General features: G+C 42.7%; 2 protein-coding genes across 3 annotated transcripts in view; both read right to left on the reverse strand.

Annotated features, from left to right (window-relative positions):
* GLB1 (galactosidase beta 1) overlaps nt 1-21624 on the reverse strand; it is a 44542-nt gene extending 22918 nt beyond the window's left edge. The window contains exons 1-4 of one of the 2 annotated variants that reach the window (XM_066628453.1): nt 21488-21624; nt 5285-5454; nt 1844-1994; nt 119-179 (exon numbers count right to left, since the gene is read on the reverse strand). In XM_066628453.1, the coding sequence (XP_066484550.1) occupies nt 119-179; nt 1844-1994; nt 5285-5454; nt 21488-21538 (433 nt within the window). In that variant the 5' untranslated portion in view covers nt 21539-21624. Of the gene's footprint in view, nt 1-118; nt 180-1843; nt 1995-5284; nt 5455-21107; nt 21180-21487 lie in introns of those variants that run through there. The other variant, XM_066628452.1, reaches the window with a different exon arrangement.
* Nucleotides 15909-17344, reverse strand: TMPPE (transmembrane protein with metallophosphoesterase domain). The gene has a single exon (XM_066628381.1). It carries the CDS (start codon nt 17268-17270, stop codon nt 15948-15950), a length of 1323 nt encoding a protein of 440 aa, XP_066484478.1. The 5' UTR covers nt 17271-17344; the 3' UTR covers nt 15909-15947.
* Nucleotides 21625-22493: the final 869 nt, after the last annotated feature.

Genomic DNA, 22493 nt, shown 5'->3' on the forward strand with positions numbered 1-22493 from the left:
GTGAAACATCTGTTGTCAGTCTTCTCCAAGGTCTTGCAAATTCACTTTCTTAAAGTAATTCTCCAGCACAGATACAGACCATTACCCATTTGTTATAGAGTCCTTTCGACCCCCTTACCAGCATCAGAAGATCTAAGGACAATAGTTTCTTTATTTAATAACCAGGCAGGCAGACCTCCCTAAGACAAGGGGGGAAAAAAGAAACATATAGTTGGGTCAAGAAACATATAGATAAATTCATAGTCTGTAAAACCAGTTTTATCAGTCCGGTTTTATTAGATGCTGAACGGCATACAGGACAGGGGACAAGAATCTTTGCACTGGTATGAAGCCACAACAGTAGTACACTGTCCTGGCACTGCCCCCAGACTCATGCCCAGCAGAACTGTGATGCACAAAATTGCAAACTTTTGGCAGCAAGGACTGGGGCATGCACCTGTGCATTGCACAGGATTCCCAAAGGCCACAGCACTTTCAAATGCCCTGTGCAGTCACCACTCTACACTTCAGAGATTTTGGTTACAAATGGATCTCAAGCATTTATCTTGACAAGTGGGCAGAACTGCCTCTGTTACTCCTATAAGAGGTTCAAGAGGATACTCTCTAGGAAGTCTCATCATTATGAGCACCATCATACTATTTGGTCACTGTCCAAAGTCACCTCGGCCCAACATAAAAACAGAATAGTTCTGGCATCTGAACTTCTACAAGCAGCTCTTAGGGAACACTTGGTTTCTAGCAAAAAAACACCATATAATACAGTGGGAAAAAACATCCTTTCGTCACACTTTGTCACACTTCATCTTTGCAGGCAATGGAGCAAGAGAGAGGTGGCACAGGACCCAAACCTATCCAACTTTCCAGCACCAAGGTAGCCACAATGCAGCCCTGAGGTAAGGGAACAAATGTTCTCTTACCTTGAGGAGGCCTCTGTGATGGCCTCCCAACCTCAGGATACAGTGCATGCCCTGTTACCATGGCTGCATCAGCACTGGAAATTGGATAGGATTGGGCCCACAGTGTGGTAGCCAAGGGACAAACTACATGATATGCATTTTAACAAATGGAAGTGATCCTTTGACAATCCTGAACAGCTTTGGGGATTGCATGTTGATGTAGGAGCATAGTGCGCCATGAGACAGGACATAATACTTTTTCTCTTCACTGTTTGCAGCTGGGGGAAATTTATGCTGTAGTAATTGCCCCTAAGCGGTGATTTGCAAAATGCTGTGAATCAGGATTGCCTCAGTTTGAATCTTCACTCTGAGGAATCCACAAACTAGCCTTAAGCAAGCTATTCAGTCTCAGTCTTTTCCAACTGCAATATGGGGATAATATTTCATTCACAGGATAATTGTGAAGACTGCATCACAATAATACATTTGACATACTTTCCATAGTGAAAAAATGCTACATAATATAAACTGTTATTAGGTGGTTGCCTCAGGACTCTCATTGAATTCTTTGGAACAAATATTAAAAGCTGCAATCCGGGATACAGTTGTGAGGTGGGGACATCCCACCAGAGACTCTGGTGACTGTACAGGCAAGAGTGGGTTTAACCTCTGTTTCAGGAGTATCCCAAGTGCATGCATCCCTTTACTTCCTCCCATCCCAGTAAAATACCAATCATTCAGTTCTTTGGGAAAAAATAACGTGCTATACTAAAAGACCACAAGAGGAGGCAAAATCCACACCAATATTCAATGGTCCTGCTCCACTAACAACAATTTGGGACAATGATGGACAACTTACATATAAAACATACCTAAAAATTAATCAGAAAAGGGACAATCACTGACTTGAAAGAGCAGATCACATTTGAAACAAAGAAGATATTTACCATGTCCCATTCTGCACATATGTAAGGCCCTGCTCTCAATATGAGCAACAGGCCAACCTCCTGAGCAAGTTGCACAAAGGACACAAGATCTCTGTCACCAGTAAAGTTGTAAACTCCCGGTTCAGATTCATGGAAATTCCACGGCACGTACCTGCAAGAACACATATGTCACAACTAGCATCTTATTCTAGATTTAAATGAAAAATCATTCTTTTTCTGTATGTGGGATTATGCTTACAAACAGAAGGGAGGGAAACATACAAGCAAGTCATACACGAAGCTTGTGTGAGAAAAATGAAATCTTTTTCAGGCAATATCCTTCACCTGCAGCAGCTCAATTTATTCTGTTCATTTTGCATGTCACTTGGATATGAGATTTGGCATTTCTGCACAGAACTAGATGTGGCATTCCCTCTTTCCCACACCTGTGACTCTTTGGATCCAAGTTCTGAAAAATGTGAATTTCTTTCAAAATATTTACAATCACAATAGTGATTTTTAAGACCAGTCTTCTAGCTGGCATAAAACCCGAGGCCCTTAAACAAAATGGAAAGCAGGGATGGGCTACGCAATAAATTAGTATACTAGAAGCCCAATCCTATGCTTATCTACTCAGAAGTCAGTCGCATTATAGTCAATGGGGATTACTCCCAGAAAAGTGCATAGGATTGCAGCCTAAAATTGTTTCAACAATTCTAAAAGCAATTCTAAACCTGACTTGGTTTCACCTGAGAAAGAGCCTCTTAACTCAAAACACAAAGGCCTTAATAAAGTTATTCATATGTACCTTTGAGGTTTCCTGTTCTTGTTGTTTCCTACTCAACATTTTTTAAAAATGTAACCAAGTTTGAGGGGAAAAAGATAAAACTAAACTCTTAAAAACAACCCTAATGGTGTTATACAAGGAAATGTGCAAGAGGGGTTTTACACAGTACTTAGAGCTGTATATGTCTACGAAGAAGGAACTCTTAGGAATGAGAATTATTCATAGGTAACAGTTATACAACTGAAATCCCCATTTCTTAACTGCTGTGTTTTGATGTTAAACAAAAATGATGGCTTTGCAAATCAGATTTGCAGTTGATCATGGTTTATGACAGATAACAGAATTTGATAGAGGCATGGACTATTCAATATAATATGAAATGGTTGGTTTAAAAATAAACTCTTCCACAGAACTCAAAGGATGCATACACAAAACTGGACATTTGTGTATACTATTGTGACAATAAAGATAAAACCATATTAACGGCATGAACCTAAGCATGCTTACTGAGAAGTCCCACAGAGTTCAATGAGGCTTACTCTCAGGTAAGGAGGGATAGGATTGCAGCCTATGGGCCCAATCCTATCCAATTTTCCAGTGCTGGTGCAGCTGTGCCAATGGGGCATGCGCTGTATCTTGCGGTGGGGCAGCAATCACAGAGGTCTCCTTAAGGTACGGGAACATTTGTTCCCTTACACTGGGGCTGCATTGCAGCTGCACCGGTGCTGGAAAATTGGATAGGATTGGGCCCTATGTCTGGCAAGAAACTTTACTGCGGTAGTGGCCAAACCACACTTCCTAAGTGTTACGCACAAAGTAGCCTGTCCCAGCCGTGACAGCCCACAGGGCTCCAAGCTGTGAGCACATGGTGCTTCTTCTGGTACAAAGCCCAAAAAGGGAGCAACAAGGCCCGGGTGAGGCAAAAACAGCTGAGCAGTCTCAGTAGATCATGCGGCCTGGTGAAACCACCTGAGGAAGTCTGGAGCAGGCCAAAATAAGGTGGAGTAGCACATTCAAGATTCTGTACATAAAAAGCAGAATGTGGCATGCTGCGGGTGGCTACCCCTACTCTACTGTATTAAAACTCTACATGCCATGAGTAATTGTTTATATTCAAAAGCAGGACATCATTAAAGACTTCAGGTCCAAACCACTGAGAAGCTCTCCAGCACTAGTCATGCTCTTTCTGCAGTTTGTGCAGAACTTCTTTCTCAGAGCTGAGTGCAGGTTCTTATTTTAACTAATGTGATAGAGCTAAGATAAGGGAGAATACAAAGTCTTAAAGCTGATGAGCAAGACTAATTGCTACCTGGACAATGGGGTCCTTTAGCTATAAGGCATTTGGGCAGGAGAACTTCTCAATGGATAGCCTGCAGAGTATATGGTTTAATGCCACTGACTTCCTCTAACAAGGAAGGATCTTGTATGCCTTGGGCTCGCTCTAGTGGCTCTCTCTCAGAATCACACTCTAGGAAGACTGTGGAGATGGAGGGGAGACTGAGCTTCAAGCAACAAAAAAAACTGGCAGTGCCTCTATACAATGCACTGAGATTTGTCATTTGACCGGTGTGCAAAGGCTGTAAATGTGAGGGGTCATGAAAGACAAATCAAGAGTACATTCTTAGCAACAAAGTCATTTTGGACACAGAATTCAGCACCCGAGGGATTTTCTTCTTTGTGAACCAGAAATCTAGCCCTCGAAGCTTCAAAATCAGGTGTTTGTACATTGCTGAGGGGCCGCTGCCCGAAGAAAATCTAAAAAGGCCAAAACAGAGGCTAGGCAAGATTTCAAGCAGTCTCAATGCAGGGCTTCAGTACTTTGTACAGATAGCTCTTTCTACTCTTCTCATGATTAGCAAAAGCTAAACCCCTGCTAACTTGTTAAGAGGCACTTTTTCAAGTGAGTGCTTCTTTTTTATTTAGCAGGGGGAAAGTAACTGGCCCACCTCACCCCAGCAGTGTCTTTTCTAGTGGCTGTCTGCTGGTGTTGCATCTTTTTAGATCGTGAGCTCTTTTGGGACAGGGAGCCATTAGTTATTTGATTTCTTCAGTAAACCGCTTTGTGAACTTTTTGTTGCAAAGTGGTATATAAATACTGTTAATAATAATAATATGCACATTGACCAGGGGTGTGCAAAAGTCCTTTGTTGGCACAGTTGATCTAAATTTGCAGAATTTAATTTTTCTTGACTCCTTTGCCAAATCTGCAGTATTACAGAGAAACATTAGTTTGTTGGCTGGTTGTAAAGAACATATGCAGTCCTGCTTGGCGGGGGGAGGCAGATGAAGCAAGGAGCCAACACTCCATTTTCAGAAATTGGCAGCTTCTCTTCCTAACACTTGCCATAGCACAAGGAAGGGAAAAGAAATAAAACCCAAGTTGAGTGCACTTATAAGTCTGATTCTTATAGTAGGAACTCTTTGTTTTGGAAGACTTGGGAATGAAAAAGAGAAAACATTTGTATGATATGGCTCAAGAGCATACTGTTTTAGACTACCCTTTCCAAGAAATTACGGTATACATAATACTCATTTGAACTGTCATCCAGCCAACTGAACTCCCATATTGCTGTGCAGGCCTGTTCTTTACCAACAGTTGCAAACCGCAGGTTGAATCTTCAGAGGATGCCTCGCTATTTGCAAATCTAATTTGAAGAGTTTCAGTTGCTACCTACGTTTGAACAGCATCAAGGCCTGCCATTTTCATCTTCAAGAGGCGGTCTTTCCAATAGTATCGGGGCACACGGGAATAATGGATGCTGCCTGAGATGTAGCGGAATGGTTCGCCATCTTTGAGGAAGCAGTTGCGGGCATAATCAACCCCAAAGCTTCTCTGAGAGGCACTCTGCAAAGAGAAATTGGTTAGATAAGAAATACATTTAGCTGAGCAATAAGACACAGCCATGGTCCTTGCTTGCAAAGTGAAGGTGGTTTGCCTGCCACCGATGACTGTCTGCAACTCAGTGGTACATCACACACTTGGCATGCTGAAGACCCCACGTACAATCCTTGGCATCTCCAGATGGAATAGGAGAGCTGCTGCCAGTCAGTGTGCTGTAGACAATGCTGAGCTTAAGTGAACCAATGGTCTGACTCAGAACAAGGCAGCTTTCTATAAATGTATTTACTTGAATTCTACACTTCCACTAAGGACTTCAGGACAGCATACATGGGATAATTTCCATGTATATAATGCACTAGAGAACTTGGCATAGAATTTGACCTAATGTCTTTTCTATCCTCATGGCTACAACAGAGTTTGATCCTTAGCCTCAACCCCCCAACCATGACATGCTCGCTGTCTGTACAAGTCAGCACCAAAGCCTTGTGTGTATGTGATCATGTGTCAGTGTGGACCTCATTCAGTTCTTTCCAAAAATCATACAGTAACAGGTATTGCCCATTTCAATTTGGTGGCATTTTATACAATTGCCAACTGGTCAGAAAAACATGTTCTTGGGATGTTCTTGGGCCATTAAGAAAAACAGGATGTAAAGAATTAAGTTATTCATAGCTTAGAGACAACTGTGTTGTTACCTGCTAGTGTTGGTGTCACAGGGTTGGGCAAGTAGCCTTTTCCTTTAAACGAGATTTTAAGTTGGTTGTTAAGCAGAAGAAGACTGAGGCTTTTCAGTTGTATAATTTGGAGTATAAAACCCGGGTGTGGGTTCACAGATGAAAAGGAAGTTATGGTCAGTGTTCCTTACACTTGATTATGTTAGAAGGCAACCTTATGGAATATTATGCCACTGACTGTCCTGTAATGTGGGTAATTCAGTAACCTTACTATCCTGTTAAATAAGCTAGCCAACTTGTTTTTGTATGCTACTGTAAATGAATAATACTAATGTTTATGGAGCAACAAGGTCTCCCTTAAGAACTAATCTTTCCTTATACATAAAGTTCTTCTATTGAGAAGATTAAGCGCAATCCATTTTATTGACCCAAGGGAATGTATTTCAAAAGAATCTGGGCACTTGTGGTGTTATAAGGGAACCACATTATCCTCAAGGGTTAGGTGCATCAGGCTGGTAAAAAAGGGTGCAGGTTGCAACCTCCCAGGGTTTGGAATTTCCCTAATGTGCCCCTGACTCCTTGTGTAATAGTGGTAACAGTTGATAGACTGAGCTGCTCTTAAACAGTCTCTAGCCTCTACTGACTCTGCAGAGCGCAGAACAGCAAAAAGCCCTGCTCTAGATAGAGATCTAACCTTGAACCATGAATGCCTACCAGCTCTAGAATATATTAACCCAGGCTCTTTAGAATGCTACAAGTTAGGAGGAGGAGTGTTAGCCTGTTAAATGTAGCAGCTCCTATTAATTCCAAGGAACACCAGTAAGTGGACAAAAATCACAGCAGCTATTCCACATAATTATTTCAAATTAGCTAAAAGGGTTAGCTATCTTTAATGCCTGGAAAGCCTTAACAGGGAATCCACTTTCATTTTCCCTATAGTATGTTATCCTACTTGCAAGGAAAGGAGAGTTGCAGAACAAGTGCCCAGTGGCGTCACTAGGTTTGGCATCACCCAGTGTGGTAACTCATGGTGTCACCCCTATGGACATCCTCCCATAACAGCTGTGGCCAGAAAAGTCTCCAGAGCCTAGGTCTACCAGGCTTCCCAAGGCACAGCCCAGGTTTAACTACCCAGCAGACCTGGCCTTGGGGATAATGAAAGATGGAGGCCAAGCTGACCAGGAGAACACGTCTACTTGGGACCTGAGCTCTGGAGACTTTTCCAGCTGCAGCTGCAACCTGGGCTCCTGAGCAGCAGGGGTGAGCTTTAGGTGTCAGTCAATCCCTGCCCCCATGATGTCACCTGGTGCAATTCACACATACCTAGTGACGCCTCCCCAAAATAATAAAAAAGCTACCATAAAAAGTGTAGCTAGCTAAATCTTCAGGACTAAGAGTCCCTCTCCTACTAAAATCCCAGTTCTACAGAGTTTCTGGTTGTATGTTTTTCAGGAATACAAATACCAGTACTTGGTTTTTCCTCCTGGCTTACCTCAGCCTCTGCTGCATACTGGTTCTCTACCAGAACAAAGGGATTTACCCTAATTAGAGCTCATTGGAGGCAGCTCCCCTTCTACTTTTCCATTTCCCTTTACAATTTCTCAATATACTGAACAGTAACTCTCTTCCCGCTAGACCATGCGTCTCCAAACCCTGGCCTGGGAGCCAGATGCGGCCTGCAGCCAGCTTCAATCCGGTCCGCTGTCAGCCTCTTGTCCCCTGAAAGCATCTGGTCCACTTGGCCGAACATGACTGGAACTGTGCTCTAGTTGCATCTGGAGGGTGTTCTAAGGGCCAGAGAGTTTGAATGAATGAGCCTATTCATTCATTTATTCACTCATCTAAGTTCCATCTCTTATTTATATAAATTTTATATTTAAATTTTTTTTCCAGCCCTCAACACCATGTCAGATATTTGATGTGGCCCTCTTGCCAAATTGTTTGGAGACCCCTGTGCTAGATAACTCAGCAGCCTGGGTTCACCTGGTTCTGATATGGATGGGTGGGTGAAACCCCACAGCATCACAGCAATGAGTGCTGATTAGTAGAGTGAATCCCAGTGCCTTGGGTAAGGCAGGGAACTCCAGTGGGCCTCTGCAGCCAAAGAGAGTGGTGCCATGGAGAAGTGAGGGATTTAAGGCTGGGGTCAGAGTGGGAGGTGACCCAGGAGGGAGCAGAGAGAGGAACTGGACAGATGAGCAGAGTGTGATTGGATGGGACAAGGAGGCAGGAGAGGAGGAAGGACAGAAGGTGGAAGGACAGAAGGTGGAAGAGAGGAGACAGAATTGAGAGAGGAAGAAGGGAAAGAGAGGACACGCCATTTGGTCACTAGTGTCAAGCTCAGTTTGTTGCTCCCCTAAAGCTTGATGCCCGGTGCAACTGCTACGCCCTGCACTCCCTTAGCTACTCCACTGGTGTCAGGTTAGTGACCCCATGCTCCTCAAATCCACAACAAGGGTCCACATAAGACTCAGCTGTACAGTATGTACAGTAGTGCCCCCCCAATCTGTGGGTCCTGTATCCACAAATTCACTTATCCACAGTTCACAAGTTCTCTCTCCCCATGCAAATGACTGTGATTGTAGCCCTCCTGTTGCTGTCTCCTGTGCCTGGTTGTGTCTCTGCTGCTGACAAATGCTAACAGGAAGCACTAACCAGAAGCAGGTTGGATGGCTGAAAATGTGACACTTAGCTCTCTCTGAGCTATCTGCAAATGGTAGCAGGAAGCAGGTTGGAGGGCTGAGAGCCAAAATAATCTGGGGGTGGGGCAAGTGAAGAAACTGGAAGGTGGGGATGGAAGGAAGAGGGGAAGATCTCTTTCCCTTTCTCTTCCATTGAGCCAAGAATGAGCCAGCTGATTGGCTCCAGTTCCCACCAATCTCCCTCTCAATGAGAGAAAATGTAGAGATCAAATAGCAGGAAACCCCCTTTCCCGACAAATTCAATTTTCATTTTTTCCTTGTTCACTTGATTCTGTTACCTCCTTCCTCTTTTATTGTACTTCATTAAAAGTTTATTAAAATAAATGTTATTAATGTATTATTAATAAAGAGTTTATTAATTTACCTTCACCTTCATTCTGCCTGGTTCTAGAAATTACAGTGGGTAGTCCTGTCTCTTCACTCTGCACATGCTACTGTAAGTGATTTTGATAGACTCTTAAGGTTCAGTATTCTAGGAGGCAGGTTGTGCTGTGGGAGCCCCTCTGGCTAGCATGAACTCCTGGGCCGGTGGCAGTGGATTCAACCTACCAACGCTTTCCCCTGTGTGTAAGCTGTGTGCCCAAACACGGGAGACAGGGAAGCAGGCAGGGAGTGAACGTGCTAACTGTTAGAAACTACTGATCTGGATCAGCAGTCAGTCAGTCATCGCCTCTCTTCCCCCAGACAATAGGGAATTGGAGTTAGGTCAAACTGAGTCATCTTACTGCTCAACACAAGAGTTCTCACTCAATTCAAGGAGTCAATCAAATCACATGCTGGATTTGTCTGCATGAGCCAGTAGTTTTCAAACTGGTGGGTCATGACCCACAGGGGAACTGGAAGAGGGCCATTCCCCTTAAGGGGAATGAATCAGAAATGAGTGCCCCGATCACCACAGATGATCATGCCACCACCAGGAGTTTTTAATCCATTTCTGCCCAACCCACAGGTATGCACATTTGATCCCTGTTGCATATACACAATGTTGGGCAGAAATGGCTTAAACTTACTTGGAAGGCAGCACTGGCCTTCTGCAGGGTCCAGCGTGCTTGCAGCCCCCTCTGCAGGACTATGCACTGTTGTAAACAGCACTTATTTCTGATCAGAAGCCACTTCTGGTTTACAACATCACAGAGGCCTGCAGAGGGGACTATAAGCCCATCAGACCCTGCAGAAAGCCAGTGCTGCCCTTCAAGTAAGTTTAAAAGTCACTTGCTCCCAGTAGCGCTGTGATCACTGCATAACTGTCGCTGTGCCCCTCCCCACCCCATGCTCACAGTCTTGTCTGGTTCCCAACTCCCTGCAGGAGTTTAGGAACCACCAGCATGTCCCAGGTTCATTAAGATTACAGATAACAATGTCTTCATAAACTATTAAGGTTGCAGAGACCAAGTTCCAGGCAACTGTTGTGAGAGAAGAGATCTTGCTTGCAGATAGGGCAAAGCACAGATATAGTGCTTAAAAAGCAAGCACAGCCATCCCAGCCCAAAGCAAAACAAAAGGCTCCCCCAGATTCAGGTCAGATAATTCCATTGAACAAGGTTAGTTTAACATCATCTCCAAGAGATTCCATGCTCATTGGAATTACAAGTTCAACCTCATTATACATGGATTTTTTATACACGGATTTGACTCAACACGAATGGTCAATGCATATGACAAGGAATGTGCTGATACCTGGAGAAGGGGAAAAAATGTAACCCTTTAAAATCAGTTTTAAAAAATGGTTTTTCTTACTGTTGTAGAGAGACAGTCATGCTAATAATAATTCCATTCTTCAGCTGAGCCAGGCAAAGACAGGGGGTCCTTTGCATTTCTAATTGCCTCTCTACAACAGTAAGAAAAGCTGTTTTTAAACCACAGTTGTAAAGGGATGCACTTTTTGTTGTTTTTTTAAACTGCTTTTATTTAACACATTTTATGATATCAGCAGGGAGTCCCAGAATCAAACCACTGTGGATGTCTGAGGCAAGACCTTATTCTATTAGGAACAATGGAGGGGCAAGAAACGTGAAAGTGGGCCTTTAAATCTATTTTTCCACTGTTTTTCTATCCACGGTTTTTTTTTAATTCACTAGGCATTTCCGAACAGAACCCCAGTGGACAAAGAGGCATGACCTGTACTTGTTCTTTGCCTTTTGGCAAAAACATTAATCCAAATTCTATCCTTGATCGGCTGGCAAACTACAGTTGGCCAGGAGAGGTAAGCACCAAAAATGTACTTCCCACTCAGATCTACGCCATCTCCTTTGCTGACATGGATCTGTTAAGTTAAAGGGGGAATGTCAGGCCTAGGACAGGGGCCCCAGATCTGGCAGACATTGCTGCCACCAAGATCCATCCTAATCTGCCCCAATTGCTGCTCCCAGCATGTGGCATCCTTGCCTTTGCACCTGCAGCAATGCTCCACAGGCTATTGGAGAGGTGGCTATGATAGTGTACCACACAGTATGCTAACAGACCTTGGGATCCACCAGTGTACCACAAAGGTAGGATTGGTTCCCAACGCTTGCCTCCAAAGTGAGTTAAATACCGGTACCTTGCTTGGATTTCAAATACAGTAAAATGCAGGGACTTTTCCCCACTACTACTAGATACTTGAGCTTGTACTGAAACTAAACAGGATCAGCAAAAGCTTCCAGAGGAAGAAGAGAGATAATTACAAGAGACAGTGAACCATAATTTATTTGTTTTAATTTAACCATAATTTATTTTAACAAACAATGCTAGATATCAGTGACACATTTTACTACACAGTACATCTGGTTCTTTCTGCATGTACAAAACATTCTCACATGCCACTTGCCACATTGTGGTTTTCAGCATTTTTAATTGTCTTATCTTGTGATCATGGCTAACTTTGGCACAGTCCAGGAATAAAAATGCATCCTGAATGGTAAGATGCTCAGAGTCACTGCAAATTGGTACTGCAACCTCAGCCATAACTCTGCCCAACACAGCATCAAACAAGAAAGAGTGAATTTGCATCACAAGGAGTACAGCTGCAGACACAGCCCAGCACTTAACAATACATTATAGAGTACAACTGCATTGCAGGACACCCTTATGGCTACAGCCAGGCTCATTTACTGTAACTTAGAGAGCAGATTTACCAGGCTCTGTGAAGCCAGATTATTAAACCCCAATCAATCTCCCAACAAATGGTTGATGCTGCTCTGAAGTGGAGCAACAGCAATTTCACAACCTCCTGCATACACTTACTTGTGAGGGAGAAGGCATACAGTAAAAATACAAGACTGACTAAGCATATTTCCACCTTGCTTATGAGTTGGAGTGATTTCTGGAAGCAGTCCTGCAGCTAACAATTCAAGGACTGGCTCTCAGAAAACATGACCTGTAATTGTCAAATATCATGTGGGCTCCCTACTAGTATGTGAGGGATATCTGGAAGAAGAGGGGAGTTACTCTTCTAGGAAGGGATAAGATCCCAAAGAGAGGCTGCCTTCTCCTTGACAGGGAAGACATGGGTTGAACTGTGTCCTGATAAACGACTCTCACTGAATCTGTGGTGAGCAATTATACCCTCATTGACCCATCATTTCCCTGTGATGTGCTGGGAAGGGAGCTCAGAAAGAAGTGCTGTCTTGTCCTTAGGAGTATTGTTGCACCAGGAAACCCGTTACCAGAGTTTTGCAACATGTTACACTCATCACATGAGCAGGAGCACATAAGACAGATAATTCTTAAAGCTCCCCCCACCTCATGACAGGCAGAAAAAGCTACATGGAATCACAGGGCAACTGCTATCTTCACGGTTATCTGTCATTTTTTCTCCTCTAGTGGCTAATTTTTCCTAGGGGTTTGAAGCTGGAGAAATAGGGTCAACTGCAAGAAAGAGATAAGAGCATGCAGTAACAATAGAATTTTGATCTTTTTTCCAGTTCTCTGGAGAGACCTTCAGAATGTTCAACAGACTATTTTCCACATGAAGAGTGCAACACCATGCAACCAGGACTTTCCTGTTGGGCATCCTATACCATCCACTGATGCACCAAACTACAGTATATCCACACAACAGTATGAAAGGATCAGCAAACCCTTGGGCATGCATGAATATGCTTTATCACGTTTTAGGGCTGCTTGGTTTTAAAAAGTGGCTCTGCCCTTTGTTTTTTGCTAGAATAGAAGCCCCAGAGGGATCAAAATTAAAGAGTTTCAGAAATGCTGTGTTTGTTGATCTAAGAAAGCATAGTTTACCTTGATTAGAGGGGTCACCTACACTGCACCAGTTCACATACAAGCAGAGTACATAATCCAGTGTACCTACAGATTATTATGAAACAGATGATAAATCCAGATATTTGTACATTAAAAAAAATTATTGGACAGGTTGCAGGGGAAGGCAAAAAAATGTAAAATAACATTCAAGTCTAATCTGACAAACACCTCCTGCTGCTGCATACAGAAAGTGCAGTTCTCACTTGAGGATGCAACAATGAAGGTACTCATCCATCAAACTTGTCCCAGCCTTGAAAATAAATCTTCAACACTTTGGGGGGGGGGGGCGTAATTTGTTCAAAGGCTTTTACAAGATTGTACATTCACACATACCTACACTAAAGAATTGTGACCCAGAACAAATGAAATTAGCTTTCTAAAAGATAATGCTCAACCTAAGAAAGTCAGTAAGGTGCAACCCAGTGGTGTGAACTGTGGGAAGTTCCCAGTTCAAATCTTATCTCAGCCACCAGCTTGCAGGAAGAGACTATTATCTTAGTCCCAGTACAGTTCCATCCCCACATGCAATACAGAGGTAATATTTGCCTACAAGAAGAATCTGCTCTAAGAACTACTAAGAATATATGTGAAAAGCCTTGAACATTGAGATGCATTTTAGAAATGTACATATCTTTTTTCTTTTTTTACAGGCTTGATGTTATCCTATAGTTTAAATAAGCTTCAAAGGATTCCAGAGACAGCCAATTACCTTGGGAGCCAGTTGTTCAAATGAACTTGTTCTACATAATAACTTAGTGAATAGTGGCTCTAAACATGAGCAACCAGTTGCCCTTAGCCTCAGGACAAAATGAGGAAACAACAACTGAACACATCCTCTGCTTCCCCAGAGCAACTTGCAGAGCAAGTGAAGTAGAACCCTTGTTCTACAAGTAGATGGGAGGTTAAAGAGTAGTTGTATGTACAGCTGCTTAAGTTGCAGGACAAGTGTATTTATGAACTAGCCTGAAGCTAGGTATAAGTTGCAGGACAAGTGTATTTATGAACTAGCCTGAAGCTAGGTAACACATAGAATAAAACAATCAGAGCAGGATGACGTGCTGTTCAGACAAAAGAATAGAAGCTGTAACTGGAAATACCAGAACATGCCCACAATATTGCTGAGTTCAACCTAAACATTTTATCTCAATGCCACAGATGTACTGGCCTAAAAAGAATGATTTTCACACACCATTAGGACTCTATTACCAAAAGCTAACAGTATCAATTCTTCATATTACAGCTACACAACAACATTAATGGAGAGGATTAGAAAACTCAAGTGCATACTTTCCAAAACGTATTTCTTGAACCTTCTGAATGTTGAAAGAATCTCTTTATATCATGTCAATATAATGTCAGTATGGAAACGAGGTGATTCAATGCAAATACCTCATGCAAAGTCAGTAAACCTGCCTTGGTTACATTTGTTACCACATCAGTTTTCTTTTAAACCAAAAGAAGAAACAATCAAATATGGTTGTGATAAAAATCAAAACTGATGAAAGAATTTCTGTTTTGAATTCTAATACAAGTTTGTCATTCAGATGAATTATTAGTGAAATGTTCCTAGATGGTTGGTTTAAAATTGAAACAAATCAAGAAGGCCTAAAACCAAATACAGTGCAATTAAAGACATTTTCATTCTATTGAAATCGATGGGGACCGAGTAACATGACTAACGACCCACTGAAAGCAATGAAACTTACAGCCAATCCTATCCAGGGCGTACGCTGTTGAGTCTCATGGTCCATCAGCACAAGTCCTGGAATGATGGCACACAAGTCACTCTATCCTGCCAGTTGTGACTGCCAGGGCAAATGGCCAGAGACCACACACGGGCAGTAGTGGCCTGCTGAACTTCCTCTGCCCTGCACTGCCACTGGTAATCAGTGGGGGACAAGGAACAGATCTCAGCAGCAGCCATGCACACCAAGGTTCTATTCTCCTTTCCTGGCCCAGGTTCACTCCCAGGAGTCTCCTCAAACATACACCAGTTAAGAGCTAGTATAGTTCCAAGAAGACCCAATGGAGGCCAGGCAGCCTAAGGGGAGGTAAAAGTAAAAGAATTTTACTAACACAGGCTATCTGGTGTGTGCATTCCCAACTGTAAAATACAGAATGCACTCCATCAGTGGTGTTGTGGGGGCTAGTGGGGGATAAGATTAGGCCACTAAACAACTAAAGTTAGTCAGAGTATGGCTGAATGCTATTTTGCACTCTTCATTCTTTGGCCTAGATTTCAAGTACAATTGTAAAGAACACTATGCTTTAGTACATATAAAGAAACTTATACACATACACTCATTTTCCTTGACACAGGCCTTTCTGAAAAAGCCTGCATGAATACAGAAAATTTAAGTTTTTACAAAAGCATGCTCCAGCTGCTATAAAGATCATGTTGGCTGCTATCAAAAACCTTTTATCATGTGAGAAAGTCTGATCTGGCATGGGAATTCTTAAATTGGGGGAAAAGACATAGGGGAATGTACACAGGCATAATTGCATCATACTGTTGAAAGAAAGGAACGTCAAATTAGGGGGGGAAAACTTGATGAGAGAAGGGAACTTTGGATTAGCTATTAATAGACTGCAGCAGTTATTCTCTACACTGGCAACATCAACGTTTAGTGTTTCAAATGAGGCATTCAAAATAAAAATTGTGCTGATTTGCACTTAGACACCTAGACATGTGCCGGACAGGAACTTAGGTAATCATACAACAATGTGTTTTCCTGTTAAGAAAAAAAAAAAGATACCATGACTGGCAAACTGAACTGCCTGTCCAACAATATTCCAAGGAAATCTGTAGAATTGCACAGTGAATCAACTTCATGTTCAAGGTGATCAGTTGTACAAATCTGAGGAATAAAATCCAAAGCTATTATAGCAATGAAGGAGAACGGAGAATTATTTCTGTTATTTCTGCTCTACTGCCCAGTCTCATTGGTATTCCATAGTACATGGTCCCGGGACTGACGTACACAAAAGTGCTCCATCCAACTTTATACAAACCAACAAAAAATGGATTTATTAAATAGGCACCAATATTCAGAGGAAATATTTGTCCTCCATGAGTGTGCCCAGACAAAACCAAGTTTATATCTGGCCGAGTTCGGAGAGCCAATTTTGCAGCAAGTGGCTGATGGGCAAGAAGGACGATTGCATGATCAGTACTACAGTCCCTTAGTGCCTTTTCTAAATCCATACCATGCCCAGAATAACGCAACACATTTGCTTCAATATCATCAACACCTGCTAGACAAAACCAGTCCTTGCCGCTGGGAGATAGGATCTTTGCATTCTCATTGTGGAGAGGGTGAATGTTGAGCGACTTCAGCAATTCAAACCAGTTGTTGACATCAGAGGTGTAGTACTCATGGTTCCCTGTAACAAAATATGTTCCCAGAGGGGAGTCAAGCATGCCAAGAGGTTCCACAGCAGATCCAAGGTCTTTTACATCAGAATCCGTTAGGTCACCCACAATCACGGTGATATCTGGTTGTAAATTCCTAACCATTTTTACAATCATTTTCAGTTTGGTCTTCCCAACAGTGGGCCCCAGATGAATATCAGAAAGCAACACCACCTTCAGGTTGTCCATTGACAAGGGCAGTTTATGAACAGGAATCACTACTGTGTTCACTGCAGGAGGCTGGGAAGCATTTAAGAGCCCAAGAATAGTCAATGCAACAGTCAGCATGACTGCTAGAGCAGGTTTCATTGACAGTTTGCTATTTTTATCAATATTGTTCATCTTTAATTCTCTTTGAACCAATAACTTATAACCCTGCTCCAGAGAACCTAGAGCAAAGAGGAAGAAAATAAGAATGATGTAGCCTCCAAGACAGGTATAAGCTGCTAAGGAAAAGAAATAAGGTTCTTCTGTCACAAGAAATAACAGAGTTAAAAAACTGGAATGCGCCAAAACCAAAAAAACCAACACCACTACTTTCCAGAAGGTGTAACAGCATGGGATAATAGCTGGTGATCTGTAGAATACCGTCACTGTGCTTCTCCATATGTGAAGGGATCCTATGAGCATGAGGGCATTAGCAAATAATACCATTTGCAGCCTGAGCAGCCACCTCAACCTCTTCACCTCAATCCTTTCAGTCAGATATGTCCGTGACGCCATCATGGAGAAGAAGACAATTGCAGCTACTGCTGCAAACTTTGCTTCAAGTGGCAACTGCTTGAAGAACATTTCTGCTCTTGGAATGGTCCCAGCTTCTTCCTTGCTGTACTACAAGAGTTCCCAGTGGACAAAGGCGTAGCTCTGGAGGAATTTCTTGGTTAATTGGCCTGAAACCAGGAACTACCATCAGCTTTGGATGTAAAAGTACATTCCCCCCCTTCCCCGGTGCAGAAATCAGACAATAGCAATAAATTACACAGGACTTATGATACTACATGTTAAGACCAAAACCATCAGTGTTATCATCCACATTTTTGGAGCCTGTGGACTTTGAAATAAAAGTAAATGCAAAAGCACCCCCAATGACTCAACAAGTATACCAGTCCAATTATAACCCCTAAACATTTATTTTGTCACCAAACCTTCCTACTTACCCTAGTATAAATATCAAACCAAGTTCCAAAAGAATGATAAATGATTCACAGGGGAATAAAAAATCATAAAAACCAACAGATTAACTGAAGCTGTTCAGCTACAGTGCACTAGTTCTTGTTTTATATGCACTAGTTCCACTACCAGTTCCCCCCCCCCCCCAACAGTTCACTTTCAAAAGCAGGTGTTCCATTTTGGTTTTGCCACTACAAACTAACGCAAAGTGGATAGGTGAAGTCTTTTAAAGTGTCCGACTGAAATTTTCTTATGACTTTGATAAGTAGCTATTTGCACTTTCTCTCAGGCCCACTTTCACCTTCTAATCTACAACTTTGGCAACTTGATAGGATTATTATGATTCCTGAACTACGTATGTGAGGTATAGAGGAAGAATGAATATAAAATATGCATGCAAGAGGCACATCTCTCCTGCACAGCACAGCAATGGGGAGAATTTAGTTCAGAGTTCTAGTGATAGATGACCAAATCCCAGAAAAAGAAGCCCACTGCTGCCAACTAGAACTATTTATGCAATTCACTACCTAGCCTTCAGTGTCCCTGCGTAGAAACTTTGCTGCACTGAATATTCTAGTCCAGCACTTCCCAAACTTTTTAGCACTGGGACCCACTTTTAAAAACGACAATCTAGCATGACCCACCAGACAAAAAAAATCTAGAAAAAATATTATGTATTACTCTAATAATAATAATTAATAAATTATTAATTAATAATCAAGATCTTGTGCTCCCAAGGCTGCTAGAGACTGGATGTATGCTGTGTGTTTGTGTGTGTGCAAACACGTACAGACATTTGCTAGCCCCCCACCCCAGAAATGGAATTCAAGAACTGTTTCCTCTAATCTTTACAGTTATTCCAGGGTACCCAGAAGGTGGAATTGGAGAATAAGATGTGCTGTTAGGGACTTCCAGGCCACACAAAAGGTTGAAACTAGATTCACATGTGATCTACAGAACACCAACTACTAGAGAAAAATCAGAAAATGGACATTTTCATTTGGAGGCAATTCATTCATTTTCATGAGGTAATCCTCATACCACCACAGGTTAGCATTCTAGTTAACAATTTTCTTCTGCAAACTGGGCAAGGGTGCTTGCAAAGTGTTTTTTTAATGTTTCAAAAACTTTTCATGATCCACCAAAAATAAACTTGTGATCCACTGGTGGGTCCCAAGTTTGGAAAACATTGTTCTAGTCTTATGCTCTTCAGTGGCTGCCAGGCAGCAGTGGCATCACTTTGTCTTATACGAGATGGCTGCTGCTGCACAGAACAAAGCAAGCCAGATCCAGTTTTTCTCCTTTGTTCAAGAGTTGCGGCATGCCAAAAATCAAGCTGACAATCCCTTTAATGCAGCTTTGCAAAACTGTACCAAAAACTTACCTGTCTAAGGACATATATCTCGTAATATCTAAGGACATATATCTACGTAATATCTCGTAATATGAATTGTTTTCAAAATCAGTCAGTTTCATGGCTGAGCAGGGATTCTTAAGTCCAACTCCCAAAACCACTACACCATTGCTGGCAGAATTAGCAATACTTAATTAGATGTTCAGTAAATAGTAAAAGATGCTTGTTCAACATCCTGTAACAAGTCAATACAATGAGTAAACGTAAATGCCAAGTAAATGAGAATTTGCACTGAGTAGCTTTCCTTCTATTTTCCCTCTGCAAGCCTACAAATGTCTACTCAGAAGTCCTACTATGCTCCATGGGGCTTACTCTCAGGCAAGTGTGTATAGCAGTGATTTTTCAATCTTTTTCACCTCTCAGCACACTGGCAAGGCACTAAAATGGTCAAGGCACACCATCAGTTTTTGGACAATCGACAAGGCACACTGTGCTGCCAATGTGGGGCTCATATCCCACAATGGCCCCACTAACAAATGACCCTCTCCCAAACTTTTGTGGCACACTTGGGTACCGTTCACGGCACACCAATGTACCGTGGTACAGTGATTGAAAATGGCTGATGTATAGATTGCAAGTACTGTACATTGTACTAGCAAGTTCACATGAATGCCAAAGACTGAAAAACACAGCAAATAAAACAGGAAAGGGGCTACAGATTTTAGCAAACAAAAACACTGCATATAAAAATCTAGATGATTTACTGCAAATATTAAGCTTTTTTAATAACCAATATGCTATTTGGTAAGAATGTGTATTTACAAAATTTCCCAATATGCCTCTCCTAAAGACAACTTGATCCTAACCAGTTATGTAGTACAGTACTGATAATGTGCAAAGGCTCTAAAGTCTCTCTCTCTCCTGTATATACACACACATATTTATCTTTACAAATGATTATTCCAATGAACATTTTACAAATGAAAAATTAAAAGCAACTGTAAGTATCAGTTTCTTCATAAACTGCAGGGCTAATAAGGAAGTAGACAGACACATGCCCTTGCAAAGGACTTTGGAACTATGGCGGTTCCTTGTTAGTTCATTTAGCAAAGAGCCACATCATCCCTATACTGTCTGCTGATTCAGCATTTCTGTTACAAAAATATGATATTTGCTGGGGGAAATACAGTCACCTACAAGTCCCCAAGCCTAGATGAAGACTGCAACAAAAGCACCTCAGAATGACCCTGCTATTGTAAGTGCCAAAATCAACTAGCATCAAAAATTTCTCACTGGAACCAAAACAAGAGGTTCTTCTAGTGCAGTGTTTCTCAACATTTGTCCCCCCACAGTACCACTTTGCATGGTCCATCTACTGGAAGTACCACTGGAAATAACTGGCAATGATGTCATCCCCAGTTATTTCTGGAATGGGGCACCAGAGGTGATACAACAAGCACTGAGAAGAGGCTCAGGGCAGATGAGAGGGCTTTTACAAGCATGCAAAAAACGCATGCTGGAGCTCTGCCCACTGAGCCAGCCTCCTACCACTGCTTGTCACATTGCATTGCTAGTCTCACTGCCAGGTGGCAGGGGTCTGGAGGTCCTGCAAGTACCCCTGGGCACCATCTCAAGTACCATCAATAAGTACCACTGATTGAGAAGCATTGTTCTAGTGTATCATCCACTTCTCTTTTCCCAAACCCATAACTACCCTGCTTCAGCAGCTAGAGGAAAAGGAGTAGAAGGGCTTTTACAAAGCACTTGGAAAACCTAAACTCAAGCACCAAGGGCATCATAAGGAGCTATGCTAGTGACTCTCAAACTTTTAGCACTGGAACCCACTTTTTAGAATGAGAATCTGTCAGGATCCACCAGAAGAGCTGTCTTGACATCATCAAGCAGGACAATTTTTAACTATCCTAGGGTGCAATCCTACCCACACTTACCCAGGAGTAAGTCCCACTGACTCATTGTTAAAAGCATATATATAGCAGCCTATTAAAAGTACAAATCTGTAACATTTCCCCAAACGCAGTCACATACCAGGGCAGCATTGAGTCTAACATATTAAAGGTAAAATATTGGAATGAATGGGGACCCACCTGAAATTGGCTCATGACCCACCTAGTGGGTCTCGACCCACAGTCTGAGAAAAACTGAGCTATTCTATTCAGAGCATACATACAGAGAAACAGCAAGGGTTGTACTTTGCTGTGCTACCCCCTATTTTCCCCCTACAAGTCTCACCGCCCGCCCAGCAGCAAATGCATCCGCTAAGGCTCGGTTCCCTTCCGCCTGCTTCCTCGTGCACGCGCTTTCCCGCAGGCAGCCGTGTGCCAGGAGTTCAATGGACCGTGCCGCGCTCCGCGGGTGACCTCAGTGCGGAAATACAGGCAGCTGCACAGGCTGCTCCTCGCCCAGGAGTCGCCCAAGCTCCCCACTGGCCGGCGGGTGGAACGATGCGGGCAGCGCGTGTACTTACGGGGATTCCAAGCCCCCCGTGCAACAGCTGCAGCAGAAGCAGAGCAAGCATGTCCCAGAGCGGAGGGCGGCAGGAAAACAAGGGAGAGCGAGGCAGGCGCCGGCCGAGCCCCAGTCCAGTCCCACCCTCAGCCCTCCAGCCTCATGACAAGTCAGCTGACTGCACTTCCGCCTCGGACGCTTCTCTTCCAAGCACAAGCCTTTGCATATCTACTCAGAAGAAAGTTCCATTGTGTTCAGTGTGGCTAGGATTGCAGCCCAAGGGCCCAGTAAATACGGGCCCAATCCAATCCAACTTTCCAGCACTGGTGCAGCCGCAATCAGGGTGACTTGTACTAGTACTTTACTAGATGTCATAACCACAAAAGAAGACAAGGCACCTCAAAATGTAGGGCATCCAAGAAAAATGTAGGATAGGTCAAAATAAGAGCTATAAACACTCGTATATTGATTTGATGTGGTTAATTTAAACAAAATATTACTTATAATTAAATTTAAAACTATTGCATATAATTTTATTACGTGTATAATTTATTAATTACAAGAAGACTATGCGCTGCCTGCAGGAGTCCACTTACAGGGAAAAGGAGGACATTTAAGTTCTTTTCCAGGACATGAGGCTAACAGTGAGGACATGTCCTGGAAAAAGAGGACTTCTGGTCACCCTGGCTGCAATGCAGCCCTGAGGTAAGAGAATAAATGTTCCCTGACCTTGAGGAGGTTTTTGTGACTGCCTGCCACCACAGGATGCAGTGCACATCTCAATGGCACAGCTGTACCAGTACTGGAAAATTGGATATGATTGGGCTCCAAGTTCCAGAAGGCTAGCTGTGCTAGGGCCCAGTTCTATCCAACTTTTTAGCATCTATGCAGCCACAATGCAACCCCAAGGTAAGGGAAAAATGTTCCTATACCTTGAGGAAGCCTTCTTGCCTACCACCACCACAAGATGCAGCACATGCCCTGTGGATCAGCACTGGAAAGCTGCATAGGATTGGGCTCTGAGT

The sequence above is a fragment of the Tiliqua scincoides genome, chromosome 5 (genome assembly GCF_035046505.1).
Source record: "Tiliqua scincoides isolate rTilSci1 chromosome 5, rTilSci1.hap2, whole genome shotgun sequence".
Taxonomy (NCBI): Eukaryota; Metazoa; Chordata; class Lepidosauria; order Squamata; family Scincidae; genus Tiliqua; species Tiliqua scincoides.

Excerpts from the sequence above, each read along its gene's own strand:
- TMPPE (XM_066628381.1), bottom strand. The coding sequence starts at position 17,270 with ATGTTCTTCAAGCAGTTGCCACTTGAAGCAAAGTTTGCAGCAGTAGCT.